Source organism: Pempheris klunzingeri, chromosome 13, assembly GCF_042242105.1.
Source record: "Pempheris klunzingeri isolate RE-2024b chromosome 13, fPemKlu1.hap1, whole genome shotgun sequence".
NCBI classification, from domain to species: domain Eukaryota; kingdom Metazoa; phylum Chordata; class Actinopteri; order Acropomatiformes; family Pempheridae; genus Pempheris; species Pempheris klunzingeri.
Window position 1 is genome coordinate 22,980,397 of NC_092024.1, and position 18,191 is coordinate 22,998,587.

At 43.7% G+C, this 18,191-nt stretch overlaps 2 protein-coding genes across 2 annotated transcripts in view; one reads left to right on the forward strand and one right to left on the reverse strand.

The window, feature by feature from the left end:
- Positions 1 to 18,191, forward strand: part of brf1a (BRF1 general transcription factor IIIB subunit a) — a 102,094-nt gene that overhangs the window by 21,465 nt on the left and 62,438 nt on the right. Inside the window, exons 6-10 of the mRNA XM_070842585.1 lie at positions 8,823 to 8,972; positions 12,847 to 12,940; positions 13,595 to 13,721; positions 15,454 to 15,493; positions 15,872 to 15,964. Of these exons, the coding sequence (XP_070698686.1) occupies positions 8,823 to 8,972; positions 12,847 to 12,940; positions 13,595 to 13,721; positions 15,454 to 15,493; positions 15,872 to 15,964 (504 nt within the window). The remainder of the gene's footprint in view (positions 1 to 8,822; positions 8,973 to 12,846; positions 12,941 to 13,594; positions 13,722 to 15,453; positions 15,494 to 15,871; positions 15,965 to 18,191) is intronic.
- On the reverse strand, positions 421 to 4,852 carry LOC139212312 (BTB/POZ domain-containing protein 6-B). Its single transcript, XM_070842832.1, has 4 exons — positions 3,895 to 4,852; positions 3,086 to 3,176; positions 2,692 to 2,810; positions 421 to 2,058 (listed from the first exon to the last, which is right to left on the reverse strand). Exons 1-4 carry the CDS (start codon positions 4,305 to 4,307, stop codon positions 1,026 to 1,028), a joined length of 1,656 nt encoding a protein of 551 aa, XP_070698933.1. The 5' UTR covers positions 4,308 to 4,852; the 3' UTR covers positions 421 to 1,025.

Genomic DNA, 18,191 nt, shown 5'->3' on the forward strand with positions numbered 1-18,191 from the left:
CAAAAAGGGACAGAGCTGGGAAACAGCTGTCGTCATCTCCAAATCTGGATGCCACAGACGCTAATCTACATATATACACTGTGGTGTACTGGACTAAATATTATAGGAACCTGTAACGCAGGTTCAGCTCTTTTCAAGAGGTGCTATTCTGCTGTCAGACATACTGCAGCTCCACTGATGTTAATGTGCCCTCATGACTCTCCAAGGACAAATAATTACAATCAAAGGCTGTGAAAGAGGCTCCTGCTCAGGGGCCCTCATGACTCCTTGGGCCTTTGTACTTTACTGTACTGGAGGTGCTCTGACTAATCATCATGTTTTCATAAAACCAAGGTGTGGTTCACGCCGTAGTAGCCAGAGGGCGCTGCAGCCCGTTGAATCCCCACTCCCTCCGTAATGATGTGACATCTGCGGCTTCAATCACATTAGAACCTTTATGTTTTATCATCAGGTGTATAGGCATTCTTGTACAGAACACATCTGGTCATCTTTAACAGCGTCAAGCTGCTAACAGTTAAATTGTATTTTACAAAAGACACGACGTTTCTGAGGCCATCCTCTGAAGTGCAAAACAACTGTTTTTGACAAGATTTCTACTTTTTTTTGCATTTAGAATCATAACGTTACATAAACGCTGCTCCTCGTGTAATATTGCTGCTTAGACTATAGTAACAACATCGTATATAGACTTGCAATCTCACAATTTGAAGCAGTCCCTACTTGTTCCAGTTGTGGAGCTCAGCTTGATTACATAACCACAGATCACCGTATTAATGTTGTTCCTACAGCAGCCGCAGCCCTTTAACACAGGCGTCAGAGCAAATAACATTAACCCAGTATTTAAATAAAAAAATAACATTAAATTAAATAAGATAAAACAACAGCTCCTTGGCTTTTAAAATAGTCTCTCAAAGAACTAACCAGGCCATTTAGTGTGACATTACTCAAGTGTCTTCAATGCTACATTACTTTGAAGGCTGGGAGGCGAGGATGAACCCAATTTTCCATCAGCAGTCCAGAGCAGCTTATGCATAGAACACAAGCTCGGGGATCTGTCCTCCCTGCACTCCAGTCCCGTTTGTGCTGTCGGAGGAGCACTGGAATTGAAAAGTCACCTTCCCACACTGCACCTCCGTCATGCCCTCCTGGCCAAAATAGCTCAGCTCGTTCCCGTCCAGCACGGCGCTCACCGTGTAGAAGGCGTCCTGCTCCACCTGAACAGGATGCTCGAACCACACCGGAAACGTGCTGCTCGACCCATCCGATATAAACTTTGTGAGGTTCTGCGCCAGGGTCACCCCTTGTCTCTTCAGTTCAATTTTGACACTGTACTCGGCCTTGCCGCCACTCGACCCGTACAGGCCCAGACCAGCGATAAAGATCCTCTTGTCCACCGCAAACTGGATGCTGTCGCACCGGCCGCGGTAGCGCCACTGATTGCTCCGATAGGCTGAGGACTGGAAGCGGTGGCACCTCTGAGGCGCCAAACCCTTCCTCGCAGTCAGAGGGAAGTCCAGTTTGGGCTTTTTAGCTGCAGTGTACCACAGGAACACATTGTGCGTCTCCTCCAGTGTCAGGATATCGCATTGCGCCGCCCCGTTGGCAAACTCCTCCAGGCTCATGGTGGGGATGCGCACTAAGAACAGCGCCTTGCCAAGGACTTCTCTTTTGTTGCGGGTTGTGGGCACCAAACCTTGTCTCTTGCACTCCGCTGTGGCCCAGTTCATGACCGCCTCAAACACCACCACCTCCTTGGTGTTGAGCGTCTCCCTCCGCAGGATGATATCCAGCGTCTGCAGGTCGATCTCACAGAAGCCCTCCGAGCGCAGCGAGAGCTCGGCCTGAGCGTCGATCACCTCCCAGCAGCGCTGCGTCAGCTCGGGCTCCTCGAACAGCCGACTCTGGGAGAGCAGCACGCAGGCGTTCTTGGCCTCCAGGCTCGTTTCCAGGAAGGTGACGCAGGCCTTGGCCAGTGCAGGAACGATGTACTTCTTGGCAGCATACAAGGTGGCCAGCACCGTGTCTGCCTCCAGGTCGATCTCATCACTGTACAAGTACCTGAGAGGGGAAAAAAGGAACCTTTTAATCACTGCACATTTAGAGAAATGTAACTCACTGGCAGTGCTGGAGAGGCGGATGAAATATTTCTTTAGTATTATGCCACATAATGAGACACGGTATGGGGATTGTTAGGACTTTGGGTCCTTGAAGAGCTCTTGGAAGTGCTCATTTTTTCTTTTTTCTAGTCTAAAGTCCCACGAAATGACAAAATGGAAAATAATAATCCATCTTTTTTTTCCTCCCAAAGAGGGACTGTATGATGACTTAACATGTCAGAGCCCTTTCTCAAAAGGCCTCACAGTCTGTGGTGCTGGCTTAGCAAATGCTACTCAAAGAGCAACAAAGGCTGGTTATTTATAACTACTAGTCTGCATATATTCCCCTCTAAGAAAATTGTCAGGCTGAGGATGAGGAAAAGGGAAAAAATGTTTCTAGATGAACAAAGAGCAGAGAGAGAAAACCAGCAATTACAGAGCACTGTGCTGCTGCCACTGCTCACTGGCGCTCCCAGCATTTTGGCATTCGCCTCTGCTTAGCTTTGGATGAGTAATAATATGCTTTGAAGTGACACTGACTGCGCTTGTCATCTCTCCTTCTGGTTGGCTGTGTGAGGGATGGCGAGTGGCTTACTTCAGCAGAATTAGAAAAGCAGCAGGTTCCACATCTGGGATATGGATCTCAGACTCCTCCTCCGCCAGATCGCCGTAAAACATGGCACAGAAGACCGAGCTTCCCACGGCCAGCACATACTGAGGGGGAGGGAGGGAGGGAGGGAGAGAGAGGGAGAGGGAGGGAGGAGCAGACAGATGCGTCAGAGACACACACACACATCCACAATCACTCTTCTTCACCAAGTTCAATAAAGCAGCAGCAGTAGTTCTTTTCAGTAGCACTGCTGCAGAGACAGACCCAACTTCATTTAGATTGAACACACAAACATGAACATCTCTCTGTTCTGCTTTTATTTTCTCACAATAAGAAACCAAATGTTTATGAGTATTTCCAAGAGGTGAAATGTCTTTACCTTGTGTGCTGGAACCTTCTGCGAACACCCCAAGGGGCCAACAATGAAGTGGACATCAGCCATCAGCTCATTGTTAAACATCAAGGCATTCCTAAAAGCAGAGCAGGATTCACGAGTAAGCCTCAAGTATTGTATAACATCAAGTCCTCCCACACTCTTTTTGCCTAGAGACACTGGTTATTTTCATAGGTTTGGGGATGATGCAACAGGAGCATGACTGCAACTAATTATTTACATTATCGGTTAATCTTTCAGGATTCAATCATCTGCAGATCGTGAGAAAAAAAACACTCAAGTTTCCTCAACGACATTTTAAATGGTTTTTTTTTCCTCCAGTCAAACATAAACCTAAAAATACTTCATTTACTCTCATAAAAGACTAAAAAAACTAGAAAATATTCACAGATGAGGAGTAAGTCTTGGCTATTTTTGCTTAAAAACTCCCATAAATGATTAATCTATGATCCAAATAGTTGCATATGCACAGAAGACAACATGAGATGGATCCTCTCATGCAGATGTTAAATATTAAGGATATTGCAACTAAGCAGTCATAGTTTTCTCCAAAATAAAACCCCACTAACAGTTAACTAGTGACCTTACTACACTCTCAGAGCTATTATCTCCCTGTTTTTTTTATTACTGTCCCATAAATACAGGGAGCTAGAGTGGCTGTGATGTCCTGTCGTTACTTCATGACGACCTTTTAATGCACTTTATGGTCATTTCAGCTCGTGCACTTGCAATATTTCCTGCGGTTTTCTAGCAGATGGCTGCAGGTGATGGTGCGCAGAGTGTGCCGGGGTTACCTCTCTCTCAGTGTGGGGTGGCTGCACTGCCAGCTGGGTGGATCTACGTTGTTGTTGTTGATGTTCTGCTGGGTGGTCGGGGTGGTCGCCGCGCTGCTGCTGCTGGCCTGGCTCACCTGCACCTCCTTGGTCTTCTCGGTGTCCGCTACCGTAGTGCCGTTGGACAGGTTGGTGTTGTTGGTGTTGGCGGCGGGGTACAACTCCGCAGCCATCTTCTCCTCCTCCTGCTGCTGCTGCTGCTGCTTCTTCTTGCTCGTCAGGGACAGAGTCAGGATCTCATAACATACCGGCAGCTTGCCCGGGAGCTTGCCGACCCTCTTGGACTTTTTCAGTGTTTCTGGAAGTAGGAGTAGATAAGTCAAACACCTCATGATCCGGCCATGATTTAGCAACCTGCAGTCTGCCGTTGGCATCGGCACAAGAAACCGATCTTCTTGGCGTTAATATCCGAGTGAACCGGGCTCGAAATGAACTAACTGTACGGGGGGTTGCCGAGCGTAAAATTCAGCCTTTTCTGAATGGAGTTCGGCTCCTACAACATCGCTCTAAAACGGCATCGACAGCGAAGTTTACACGACAACATGTACAAATCCGTCCAGGCCCGGTGGAGTCCGTTTCCCCAACTTGGACCACGGACACTTTCGCTCCGTTTCCTGGCGGTCACCTCATCCTCTCCGGCCGGAGAAACGTCCGCGAAGCGTCGCTTGTTTTCCCTTTTTCAGCGAGTGGGTAATCCGGAGAGTCGCACCTGGTATTCAAGTCCTTCCTATTTCTGGTCCACCCCGCCTCTGCGTTAATCCTCCCGGTTATTTCTCCCTCGTTCTCCGAGCCGACTGTCGATCGACACGAAGCCAGCTGCTATGTTCCGCTGTGGCCGTGTGCATCCGAGGTAAACAGTCATTTGTCGGGAGTTTTTATGGTCTGCTTCATTTTTTCTGCCTCTTTTTTCCCGTCGTGATCTCCTCGAACGCCCAGGGCTCGCCGAGGACCAATCAGATCCACGCATCGCCGTGACGTAGGGAGTGCGGAAGCGCCTCCCTCAGCAGCTCCGCAGAGTGCGTCACCGGGCCGAGCGCCCCGCCCCCCGTCCCGCTGATGAGCCCGCTGATGGGATAAAAATAAAATTAAAAACAAGGTCGGATAAATATGACCCTCCAGCCCCGCAGGGGGGTAGGAACCACTCAGACCTTCCGCTGTGGTGGAAAATAGCTGTAGCATTAAAAACTGAAAGCCCTGCATTCAAAATATTACTATTATGATTATTATATTATGAGAATTATTCATCAAAACATAGTGCCAAAAGTAAATTGTGCAGAATGAGGATGCAGTTTTCTCCCTTTTTATTCTCCTAATTAACTACCTCTCTTAACTTTATGGAGCAGAATAGGTGTCATGTAGGAAAAAACAATTAGAGGTGCAAATTAAATTGTTTCCTTGTTCGAAATCAAAACAGAGCTGCCATAAATCTGAGCGGCTCATTCAAAATATTACTATTCTGATTATTATATTATGAGTTATTACATAGAAAATATAGTGCCAAAAGTAAATAGTGCAGAATGCTCCAGCTAGAGGTAGTTCTGTATGAGAATTAAAAGGGAGAAAACTGCATCCTCACTTAACTTTATGGAGCAGAATAGGTATCATGTAGGAAAAGAGAATCAATTAGAGGCACAAGTTAATAAATTGTTCTACCTGAAATGCAAATATAGAATTTCAGACATGTTTAAAGGATGTTAGAAAGCACACAGCTTTAATATTTAGTTCAACAGACAAACTCCAGAGTAAATCCATGTGTCTTTGGCAGAAAACAAAACAGAGCTGCCATAAAGCCGAGCGGCTCACGGAGGCTCCGCGGTCTGATCAGTTTGCTGCTGTTGTGGCTACTTTGGTCAGTTAGTGAGGATCACCTGGAGTGTGAGCAACAAGCTGTCAGCTTGTGCTTTAGTATTCACGTTCCTACAAATCCTGAACCCTTTTAATGCCATTAAATAACATCCAAAAGCATTTTTTGCTGGATAATAGCTGTACGTTTTGTCAAACATGTCTCACAGCGACTTGAGAATTAAATTTTTCTGAGATTTATTGGTTTAGTCTGTTCAACAGTCCAAATATATCCTCTAAAATGACCAGAACATTGAATTGTCACCTCACTAGAACAGTAAAAAAACTATTTACTGGTGAATATATGGGTGGATAAACACAACCCTGTTATCTCTACAGAAAAAACAACAACCAGCGCACATAAACACACAAACATCACCAGAAATCATTACATTTCTTCTGTTTTACCGCCATTTAAAACCCTAAAAGCTTTCATTCATAACGTGAAACCTGATCAGTATTCAGTCAGGTTGATGAGTGAGGACTTCCTGCTACAGCGTTGGACGGCCTCACATACAGAAGTCCATCAGAGAAAAGGAAGCTGGTGAGGCTGATTTCATAGCCCAGAATGCACTGCAGCTCCAAGTCAGTTTGGGGTTTTTCCTTTTTTTTTGAGGGAAGGGCTCTGCTTCCCTGCAACTGAATGATAACTTTAGCTTTAATGCTATTCATGCACCCCTGCTCCCACATTTGATTGAAAGGGGCGAGTTCACGGCGCATCTCTGGGGGGTGGTCGAAGTAATTTTGGGGGATAGAAGCTGAAGGAGGTGAAGCAGGTCGAGGGGAAAGCGGGAACACGAAGAAAGTAAACTCTCAGAATGACTCCTGCTCACAGATTGGTTATATTCAACAGTGAGAGAGGATTTGAAGTGGACTTTGTTTTTCCTTAAACAGCCTCTTTTTACTATGGAGATCTTGCCTGGCCCAGCGTTCGCAGACAGTAAAACTTGCAGCAGCGATGGCGAGCTCTGCAGACGTATCATTACATGGTGCAGAGGAGAGGAGGAGGGGTGGTGGTGGTGGGGGGGGATCAGCCTGGATCTTATTACCGCCTGGCTCTACCAGCTTTCCACTGGACTGCTCTTTAAACGCAGCCACTGACTTCAAATAGATTTGACTCCACTGTCATAGCCGGGGCATGAAACTCTTCTTTTTGTCTCCCGGCCACAGTGGAAAGAGGATTCCTAATTTTACTCTTAAATTAGATTTCTAAGGAAGGTAAAACCACTTTTTTAGATTAAAGTCTAAAGGCAAACTGCCCACCCGCCAGGCTGCTTCATGGCAAAAGCAGGTGGTTCTGATAGTTTTCTTCTCTCCGGCCGAATCCAAAGAATTTTCCATAAACTTTATGATACGCTACACTGTACAAATTTCTCAGAGACATTTGAGAAGCAAAAAGGTTTGAGAAGTGAGCTTGTGACTGGAGGGATGCCCGTACAGATCCGTTCGCCGGCTGTGAAAATCTGGGAGAGAGACGCTGAATGAGAAACGGAGCTGCGTCGAGGCGCAAATGTTAATCCTCAAGTTCTCCAGTGGAGCTAATTAGCTGCCAGCAGTAGGAGACTGGTTTTACTGGGAAGCTCACAGGTGCTGCTGAGTTAAAAATCTACATCAACTGGAAGTGGGGCTTTGGTCAGAAACCTGAGTGAAACAACTGGCTTCTTTGGTGTGTTTACTGCTCGGATGCCGGCGAAATTTAACCAAACCTCTCTGCAATAAAGTGCAACCCTGAGAGAGCCAGACGGGTCTGATATCAGCCCCTGAAACTGGATCATGACGGACGTGTGTGTGCTCTCTTTGTCATGATTTACCCTCTCCAGTTAATCACACGTGAGACTGCGATCATTACAGGATACCTGCACCCGTAAACTGTGGAGCGTCCTGTAGTCGCTTCAGATTACATCCAGCACTTTTCCTGAAAACAGATTGACACCTAGGCTGCGTCATTCATGCTTTCAGTTCTCCCTGGATACAGTGGTGGAATGTAACTAAGTACATTTACTCCAATTCTGTACTTAGATATAAGTTTGCTCTTTACTTGAGTATTTCCATTTTCTGTTACTCTCTACTTCCACTCCACTACATCTCAGAGCAAAGTATTCTGCTTTATCCTCTATATTTGAGTTATGATGTTATTGTAGATTACTGTAAGATAGTCAGTAGTGAGATGAAATCAGCCTTGTCGCTTATATCTGCAAGATTAAAGTGATAAAAGTCGTAAATACTTCAGTAATTATAATCCAATAATATAGATTCAGAAGAGGGCCGTTCTGTATAATGTTTACTTAAACTTCTAGTTGATGCCAGTACTTTTGTACTTAAGTAAGAGTGGAATGCAGAACCTTGAGATGTTTTTACACTCTGGTATTAATATTGTGTTTTAAGTGCTTCTTCCATCGCTGCTTACACGTCATATACTCAATAGACACTTACACATTTTGTTTAGTTGTGGATTTTGAGGTGTGTATGTAGCGGATCCATTAACACACTCAGACGTCAGACACAGATTCACTTGATGTGAGATGAAATGAGGAAGCACTCAGAAGGAATTTCTCTGGCAAGGTTGCAAAATCCCTCAGATTTGGTATTTTGACAGCAGGAAATGTTCCTTTTTCTTTATTTGCATCTGGATCTAGATCGACATCAAAGCAGTGTTTGGTTTATTTTAGTACAACTTCCTACAGAAGTTTATGAGACAGTACTGCAAATGGACAAAATTGCCATATCTTTCAAAATCCTCTAATGCATCCACATCCAGATCTGTTCCAACAACCTGACACTTTTCCTCTGGACCACCGCCATTTCTCCACCCATTTGCATTAAAATAATTTAAAGGAGTCTGAGATATCCTGCCAAGTAACACACAAACAAACAGGTGTAAAACCATAACCCCCTTTACCAGGGAAACCTAATGGAACAAATATTTCAGGTCTTGAAGGAAGGGCTGAATCTGAAAATGCGCGCTGTAGCATAAACATGCACTTACAAGGTCAGATGTACTTGGCAAACCTTCCTTTGGATTTACTACACTCTCCTTTCTCCACCAGACCCGTGCCTTTACATTCCCCGTTTCGCCCAGCTGCTGGAATTTGGGGAGAAGAACCACGAGGTCTCCATGACGGCGATGAGGCTGGTGCAGAGGATGAAGAGGGACTGGATGCACACGGGACGAAGGCCATCAGGACTCTGTGGAGCAGGTAACCATGACACCAGGTGGCTGTGGATATCTACCGTCTCTCCTGTGGAGGATTTTTCTTTATTTCGGGTGAGCGGTGCCGGCAGCAGCCTTGAGCAGAAGGTCTTTCGTTGGAGGATTCCTGGTTTCAGTCAAAATAGAGAAAGTGATTAACACTCTCTGCCCTGTTGGCATTGAACATCAAGGTAATTCAACCTTAGATACTCTTGAGACTTACTGTACAACAGGATCATGCGTCTCTCACGTCTCTCACGTCTCTCACTCTCACGCGATTTCATAACGCTGGCAAGTTTACTGCCATGTTGTACTTGGCAACTGATGACTGTCAGTGTGAGAGAAGCGGTTTGCCTAAATAAACAACGTTAAAATATGCCATGAACATAAAAATGCACTCGCCATTAGCTCCTTTTCTTCTCTTCCTTTCGTCGGGTTTCTTGGGGGAATACTACAAACCAGAGTGAGAGGGAGCTCGGGGACATCGACACGAGCTGTTGTTGTTTTTGTGAGACTGCGTGAATTGCAAAAGAAATTCAAGGCAAATATTCAATATCCCAACATGCAAACCTCCCTGTTAGCTCAGAGTGCTTAAAAGTGCTTTTAACCCTTTCATGCATAGAGGTCACTGCAGTATGCAGCTCTTCAAAAGCTGTTTTCTTGTATATGCATGAGTTTTGATGGCGTAGCTGCACATCAGCCACTACAGTGAAGCTACTGCATCATCTCATACACTCAGAGTGAAGCCAAGATGGCCGACAGACACCCAGAAACACCAAGTTGCTCATTTCTTTCTGGTCAAACCTTCTATAAAAAGAGACCCTTGCAGGTAAGAAAAATATAGAGACATCAAGTAACATCTAAGGAGTCATGCAATTGCTACATTTTCCAAGTATTGATTTTATATTGGGAGGAAATTATGATTAATCACATGTCCACTGAAGTGTACATCATGCATCAGTAGCTAGATTTCAAGCCTAAAGATGAATAAAAACACTTCCTGACTGAGATTCTCATAATTCATGCATGAGAGGGTTAAGGTCCTTTTTTAAAAAAAGCTGTGTGCTGATGTAGACCTTATTCTAAGGTCACTGCCGTGGGGGTCTATTGGTTTTAGAATTGATTTGAAGATTCTGTTATTAGTTTTCAAATCTCTTACAGGGGTAGTTCAGATATTTTGAAGTGGGGTTGTAGTAGGTACTTACCATAGCTGGTGTGTTACCTGCAGTGGATGGCGGTCGGTGTGCCCCCAGTTTGGAGAAGCGGACAGGAGCTCTTGCACAGATGTTGCACCTAAAAAAGACATCTAAATGTATGACATAACATTCAGATCTGAATTAACCATTTGAAACCCAAAAGTCAGACAAAAACACAAGCGCAGTACCGATCAGGGCAGGGGTTGACCCGCCGCACCGGAGGCCTGTGAGGTAAAATGACTGTTTTTATCAGTGGAGTCTGGTGGCAGTAGGACGAGAGCAGCTTCTGTTCCATCAGGAAGGGCTATATCTGCTGCCAAAGAGGTAGAATATTCTATATGTAGCGTGCACTTAATCTAATATTGATCTTATTTTATTTATTTATTTAGTTTTGAAGGGGGCTAAACCATGTTTCTGTGCTCCACCGTCCCCCGTGTGGCGCCTCCTGCCTCCTGCTGTTGTAATTCTAATGTTTATTGTTTGTTTCTGTTTTTTCTGTCTGCCCGTCTTAATCTTGCTCCGCGCAGCACTTTGGGCTGCATGTTTGTTAATGAATAGTGCAAAGGTTCATCCTGCCCTGTAGTGCAGAGTCTTTGTTCTTCATCCCCAGTTTGTCACGAGTGAGTTTTAATCTGAACACACTGCAGACAGTTGCAGTTTGTGCTCCAACATGTTGGCACACTGTATAATTGGACTCTGGCATATTTAGATGGTAAACAGGGAGTTCATAATGTATCTAGCTATGTTACTAATTAATATCCAGCATGAGGAGGCTTCTGTGCTGCCTGTTTGCTATTAGCACTGGATTTCCTATGTTCTACAGATGTCCATCAACATGAGGAGTACTGCAAAACACATTCACCTCCAAACTTTCTTTTCACTGGTTTCCAGCAAGTTGTTCCATTTCTGAAGACTGAAAATGTCCTTGCAGAAGCTGCAGTGACCTTGTGACAATGAGTTTTCTGCCCCCGTCATCCTCCGTTGTAAACAGGAAACTCTTCAAGGACACTGAAATGTGGGCAACAGGAAAATAATATCCTGGAAAAATCTTAAATGTCTGAAAGTATAGATTCTGAAGTTTACTGAGGCCCTTTAACTAATCACACAGACCTACTTCTGATAGGTCAACAGCTCCTTTCATTTCAGCTTTTGAGAGGATTACATAAACCTTTTTTCTACAATAATTGCTTTTTTAAGAACTCTTTAACGCTTTTGAAATAAGTAGGTGTTAATTTACAAGTGCCCCCTCAGTTGGATAACTATAATTATATTTATTGTGATTGCAAATATGCAGATAACATAAAAAAGAAACGCTTCATGGATCCTGAGGAGCTCCGATCCCATCACTCTACAGCTCAGCCTGACCTCTGACCTCTTCCTGTAGGAGGCGAGTGAAATGAGAATCTCCTTATACGGACCAATAATGTAACACATGCACATTAACACGCTGCTGTGCACAGTTTGAAACGGTGTGAAGAGGGAGGGTGTGTCCACCAACCGCCCCAGTTAGCCTTCGCTGCCAGCTAGAGTTACCAAATGTGTCAAGGCCTTTGACTGTGTGGGGGGGGGCAGACCTGCCAGCACCTGCCTAAACTCACCACAGTGTTAATTTACCACCCTCTCCCTCATTGTCTTTGTGCGAGCTCTGCCGCCCGGTTCAAGCCAAACAGCTGAGCTCAAAGCACTCGTCTGTGGCGGCGTCCACCTGAATCCACTCGGCTTTGATGTGTTACCAGCAAAGACGTCCTGAAATCGAATCACCGGCTTTCCCTGCTCCCCTCCATGTTTACTCTTATGGCTTCAATTTTCATCTTTCTCCCTTCCTCTGCTGCATTACTTGAATAATTAATTGCTCATCATAAATCATTGAGAAGGATACACTCAGATGGAAGAAGGAAAAGTTTGTTCCCAAATATGATGCAAATATCGCTGTTGACGAACCAGAAGCGCGTTTCTGCAAAAAGTTCTTCAGGGTAGAAGAATCTTGAAATTGCATCATGGACTTCTCTTAATGAGTTCAGGGCCAGAGTTAACTCTGCATTAGGAAAAGGAATACGAGAAACTTCTGAAGTTACGTGGTTTCAAGGTAGCAGCAGTGAAATGTCTGAGAAAGTCGTCAGCGGAGCTAAAAGCCACCACTTCGGTCCTAAAGGCTGTTAGAAGTGTGCATGTAGAAGTAGAAGCATGCATCTATCTTTTAACAGGCTCTTGAGCGAGGCAACTCTAATGACGGTTATATAACTGTTCCCCTTCAAGGCTCGCGCTGCAATTCATTGCATAATATTAGTGTTGTTGTTACTCCTTTTTTAGAGCTGTGTTTTTGTGTGGAGGCGGACTGTTGGCTCAGCGAGCTGAGGTGCTCCTGTCCTGTCTGCTCTGTCCTCCAGCCTCTAAGGTGCACACGCACACAAACAGAATGTCTGAGTGCTCGGTTGCATCTCTGCCTGCGTGAACGTGTGTCTTATCGGTGTGTGTGTATCAATGTTTTATCTCCAAAACACGGAGCAAAAGGAAACTTGGGTGTAAAACATAAAGAAAATCTACCCCTCTATGTTCTGTGTGGGGTTTTGTTTGTGTGAACTCACAGGTTGAGTGATAAATAATGTGTGGAGACAAAACAGGAGTTACAGGGTTGTACGTTACTTGAACCTGCCGGTAAAATGTTTTGTTTTTTCCTCTTCTCAGCTCTTCTCGTTGCCGCTCGGATGTACGACTTTCGCCGCACCATCAAAGAAATCATCAGCGTTGTGAAAGTGTGTGAAAGCACTCTGAGGAAAAGGTGTGTGGAAGAACTGGTTGGTGTGTTTGACTTGGACACGTCTCATTTAATCAGTCAATCACTCTTTATTTATACAGCGGCCCGTTTCATAACCGCGTTATCTCAAGACTCTTTCCATAAAGAGCAGGTCCAGACCGAACGCTTTAATTAAGATCCAGCGATTCAGGAATTCATCATTAACATGAGCAAACATCAGGTATTATATTAGGCAACAGTGGCAGGAAGAACTCCCCTTTGAACAGGTGAAACTCCCCTTTAAACAGGAGAAACTCCCCTTTAAACAGGAGAAACTCCCCTTTAACGGGAAGAAACCTCGAACAGAACTGAGCAGCTTTCTGACGAGAGACAGAGAGAATAAGAATATGACTAATAATTAGCAATATGGAAACATTAGTAGTTAATATATGAATAATAATACAACTAATATTAGTAAAAAGTGGCGGCAGCAGTGATTCATGAAGCCAGAGAACCAAGCTGAGTTCGATAGCTGCAGACAGTAAAAGTACTGAAGTTCTAACTCCGGACTTTTTTGGCTAAAAGTGAACTTGGGTGCATTAGTGAAAAGTCCTAAATGATCTGTCCCGATGACCCCGTTTTGTCTTTAATCTTAGTTTATGTTTCTTTCAACGTTCCTTGTTGTCTCTGTGACATCAGACTGATCGAGTTTGAGGACACGCCCACCAGTGAGCTGACCATCGAAGAGTTCATGAAGGTGGATCTGGACCAGGAGTGTGACCCTCCCTGCTTCACAGCTGGGCTGAGGAAGAAGAAAGTCCGTCAGGTATGGATTTATCAGGAAGAATAAGCTAGTCGGTTCAAGGAGCCTTTAAATTCACCTGAGGTTTAATTAACTAACACGTCTAATCAGGAAAATCCACATCCTCAATTTATCTTCCGCATTTTTAGCAATTTTGATAAATCCATTACTTATGAATTTACTAATTTCCCCCTGAGGGAATATTAAAATTTCATCTTATATTTTCTTGATCATTAACAGCCAGGCCTGAGGCTTCTTCCAATAATTAATGAAGGGTATTAATCTCTCAAATAAAACTGTCAAAGATCACTCTCCTGTCCGTCCGCATACTTCAGAGAGGCAGCGGCACCCCTGCTCGGAAAGACACTTAACCCCTCATGAGACGGATTAAAGGAACGGGACACTGGAGAGCTTTAGAGGTGCTGCTGGGTGATTTAGTTAGTTTAGACAGAGCCAGTCCAGCTGTTTAAGCTGTGTCCAGTGTTAATGCTAAGCTAAGCTAACTAAGGCCTGTAGCGTGGTATCAAGATTCCCATCTAACTCTCAGCTAGAAAGTGAATAATATAATAATATATAAATCAAAATGAAACTATTCCTTAAAGCCTTTAGCCAGTTAGCATTAGTGCTTGTTATGAAATGAGCCAGTAGAACATGAGTTTTTGCACTTTGGGACTTTTTATTTCCCAGATTTCAGGTAAAAAAATGTTTTGAAGTTTACAAATTTAAGCAAAAAACAAACTAAATCATTTAAATCATGCAGATTTTGGCTTTTATCCACATCAGAGCTGTGATTTGATGAAGAAAGCTTTGACTTAATGTGCACCTTTATGGCTAAAAAAAAAAAGTCCCAACTCAAGGCCCAACATAAGCGTTTCTTGGCAGATGGTTTAGTTGTATTACTGATGGAGACAAGCACCATCTGCGGATGAAAGTCCATTAGATGTGTTGAAAGTTTTGGAAAAAGCGAGTAAGTTGGACCTCATGTTGAGTATTATAATTCTTCTTCTTCCAACCTTCACTTGGGTTTATTATGCCCCCGACACCTGTGGCCACAAGCATTGTGTGTTGGAGTCGTCCGTCCTCATGGCCGAGACATCTCAGAGAATTGTCTACTCGGACTCGAGGATGAGTGGATTTGGTTTTGGCTGTTAAAGCTTCACAAAAAAATGCTTCTGGCCATAATTTAAGAATTCATACGCTAATTATGATGATATAACTTTTCACACAAATGTCTAATTGGATGAAATGATTCATCCAAATTCTACATCCAAGTCGGCTCCACTCTGACTTCCTCCTGCTCGTTATTAAACGCCATAACTCAGGAGCAGAGTCGCACACTGACTCTGTGCTCTGGACAGGTGTGGGTGTAGACGGTGGAGGTGTTTAAAACTGTGAGGTGATATTTCTTGCTGAGGGATGTTCTAGTCTCTAAAAGATATGAAGGCAGAGGAGCAGAAGAGTAATGGTTTTCAGTTTTCCAGTGCAGAATGGAAGCTCTGACTGAGCTGTGACTCTGGGTGTTACTCACTGTGTACTCTACTTGCTTGGCTTTATTTACTTTCTATGGTGGAAATGTTCTAGTGAAAGAAAAGGCAGCAGCTGTCAACCACCCACAGTCCTTGTGTGATGATCTTTTATTCGGAGATGTCTTACTCTGTAAGCGTTTCACCCCGTGGTCACTGTTGGACTGGGGTGGGGGGGGGAAAGGCTTTTATTCCTTCATTTAATTTCCCTCCTTTTGTCTTCCTTCCTCTAGCTGGAGATCGAGCTGAAGAAGCAGATGGGTGACGTTGAAGGTGTGAATGTTACATCTCCACTCGCAGGTTTTCTTTTTAGTTTTGCAAAATGAACTTTATTAGCTTCTCAGTGTGGTTATGCTCTCATAACAATGACGGAGACAAAGATTGGCTGCACCAGTTCTGTTCGATGTGTTTGCAGTTTGGCTGACCTTGATCATTCAGCTCAGTGTTGGATGTGGTTAAAGCACTAAAAAACCAAAACGAGAGGGAACTACTCCCTATTTTTTGTTTTTGCACGATATAGTTTCAGCACAACGTGTAATTAACTATAGATTATGAACACGCATGAATCCTACACAATAATTTTAGGAGCAAAATAAAAGTTTTTGATCCAGGATTCACTCTGATGTTTTTCTTCTGCTCGTCTTCCAACAGATGAAATTCAAAGCTACCAGGACGAAATAGACGCAGAGCTTCAGTCCTGCAGACCCAAGCTGAGAGGAGTTTATGCCGCCTATGCTAAAGAAGGTACGGAGCAGAGAGAGGTGCTGGTTAATGAGCGTTAATGAGGTCCGTGGGCCTTCAGGGTCACGTGTTTGATCCCCACTCAGGTCCAGAGCTGTGCGATAAACAGTGTTTATGTTTTAAGGATGCAAAATTAGGATCTATAAAGGTAGAAATCTGAGAACTAAACCAATATGCCTTCAAAACTGGCCCACAATTCTTTGCACTCTCACTTTCCCTCTCTGGTTAGGGAACTTATTGACTCTTTTTGCTACCTATTGCACAATATTGACCCCTCACCATTTTATTTGAGTATAAAATACGATGTATGCTCTTTGTCTTCATCCCCACAATGCATCCACACAGCCAGTATTCATAGCACGTACACAGATACCTGAGCACTGCTCACTACGGGGCAAAACTATTGACTGCTCATTTTTCAGGGAGTGGTGGATGAGTGGATGAGGAAAAGAGGAACAAGTCTAAGATGGTCGGAGATAAATGCTTTTATTTTAGACAACATAATGTCTTTTCCTTTGGCACCAGCCTGAGGTCGTGCTTTACATGTTTAGCCCGCTGTTGGTCCAGATCTAAGAATAGAAAATGCCTTATTAGATGGTTTTGTTTTCTGGAGTCTAATAATCTTTACAGCCTCCTCGGGTCTTTTTGAAAACTCTGATTTTGTAATATGAGGTTTGAACACAGGCCCTGATGTGTCGGAGCAAAATGAATATAATGGATTTAGCAGCAATAATAACGAGATGAGCTAGTTTGGAGTTGAGTGGGACGCCCAAATACAGACATCGCAAGCTCCGGCTCGGTTTCGCGGTGCTACAGGTTCGCTCAAATGCGCTAATATGCACACGGGACTGTCCTGATGACGAGAGGGAAGCACAGAGAAGCTTTGATTTCAACACGACACCATCACTGCTCTGCCTTCACACTGCAAACAGTTGTTTTAATGCTTTAGTATTGTTCTGAATGTCCTTTATACTTAAAACCAACGGCCCTTTGAAGTTGTGAGGACCATTTACACACACACACACACACACACAGAAGCCCACCCATGAAAAACACCACACATCACAGTGAACTCCCCGTCACTCTTCTGCTTTATCTGTTTCTACCTTTGGCTCTTTATTTCTGGCCCTTTGTCTCAGTTTCTCTCTCTCACACACACACACACACACACTGTTTTCACACAGCGGGGGGATCGCAGGCTGTCACTGATTTCAGGCATGTTGCTTTTCAAGCTGCTGTGACGCTTTCAGATCCGGCGGCATTTCGTTTCTTCTGAGTTGCGTTTCTGACTTGTGGGCTGAAGGCTGTGAGAGGACATTTTAATTATGGCTGATTAAAGGACACTTTTTAATTAGATACCAGCACGGCCAAAGTAATAATCCCAATTATTATGTCTGAATGTGATTATTTATCACCATTTCCATCCTTCTGATTTGGGAAACACAATGATTTCACTGCACTCGCTTTGTATCAACATCTTCTGTTTAGTTTTTCTACTACAGTTATTGTTGTAAATGTTTTTTCTTTTTGATTGGGAAATGATCATAATAATTATATATAATGTAATTATACCCAGTGAATCATACTTCTGACCATGTAGCTCTGTGGGTTCCTCAGGGAATACTTAAGAGTCCTGAACTGTATAATCAGATGCAGCATAGAGAAGTGAGACAAACTGAGTTATAATTATTAACAGTTCAGTGCGGCTAAAAAAAAAAAACACTGATTAATTGATTGATAATGAAAAGAATAGTCACAGCCCTGCACACATGTATGCACTTTAACGTTCTTTATTTTTAAGGTGGTCAGGCTAGTTTCTCTGCTCAGATAGCCTCACGCCGAAGATAAGGCACCAAGTATGTGGCCTGGTTACACTGGAGATGTGGAAGAATCACACTTAAGTTTGGTCAAATACACTTAAAAAATACAGCCAGCAGACCAGAAGCTTGATTTTTGTGTTTACTGGAAACATGAAACCAAAATGTGGATCTCAGGAAACCAAATAAATAAAGTATTTTAATCTGTGAAAACAAAATGTATTCTCACATTATGAAGTTTAAAGGAAAAGTTCAACAGTTTGGAAAATAAACGTATTCTCTTTCTTGTCAAGAGTAAGAAAAGAAGATCGATAGCACTCGATTCATCTTTTAGATTAGAAGCTACAACCAGGAGACTGTAAGCCAGATGTTATAATGTGATATGTGACTTTCATGCTTATTGGTCCCTGAGC

Coding starts and splice junctions, on each gene's coding strand:
- LOC139212312 (XM_070842832.1), bottom strand. CDS start 4,307: ATGCCAACGGCAGACTGCAGGTTGCTAAATCATGGCCGGATCATGAGG. Junction 3,177..3,894: donor CACCCCACACTGAGAGAGAG/GTAACCCCGGCA, acceptor CTCTGCTTTTAG/GAATGCCTTGATGTTTAACA. Junction 2,059..2,691: donor GCTTTTCTAATTCTGCTGAA/GTAAGCCACTCG, acceptor TTCCCCTCTCAG/GTACTTGTACAGTGATGAGA.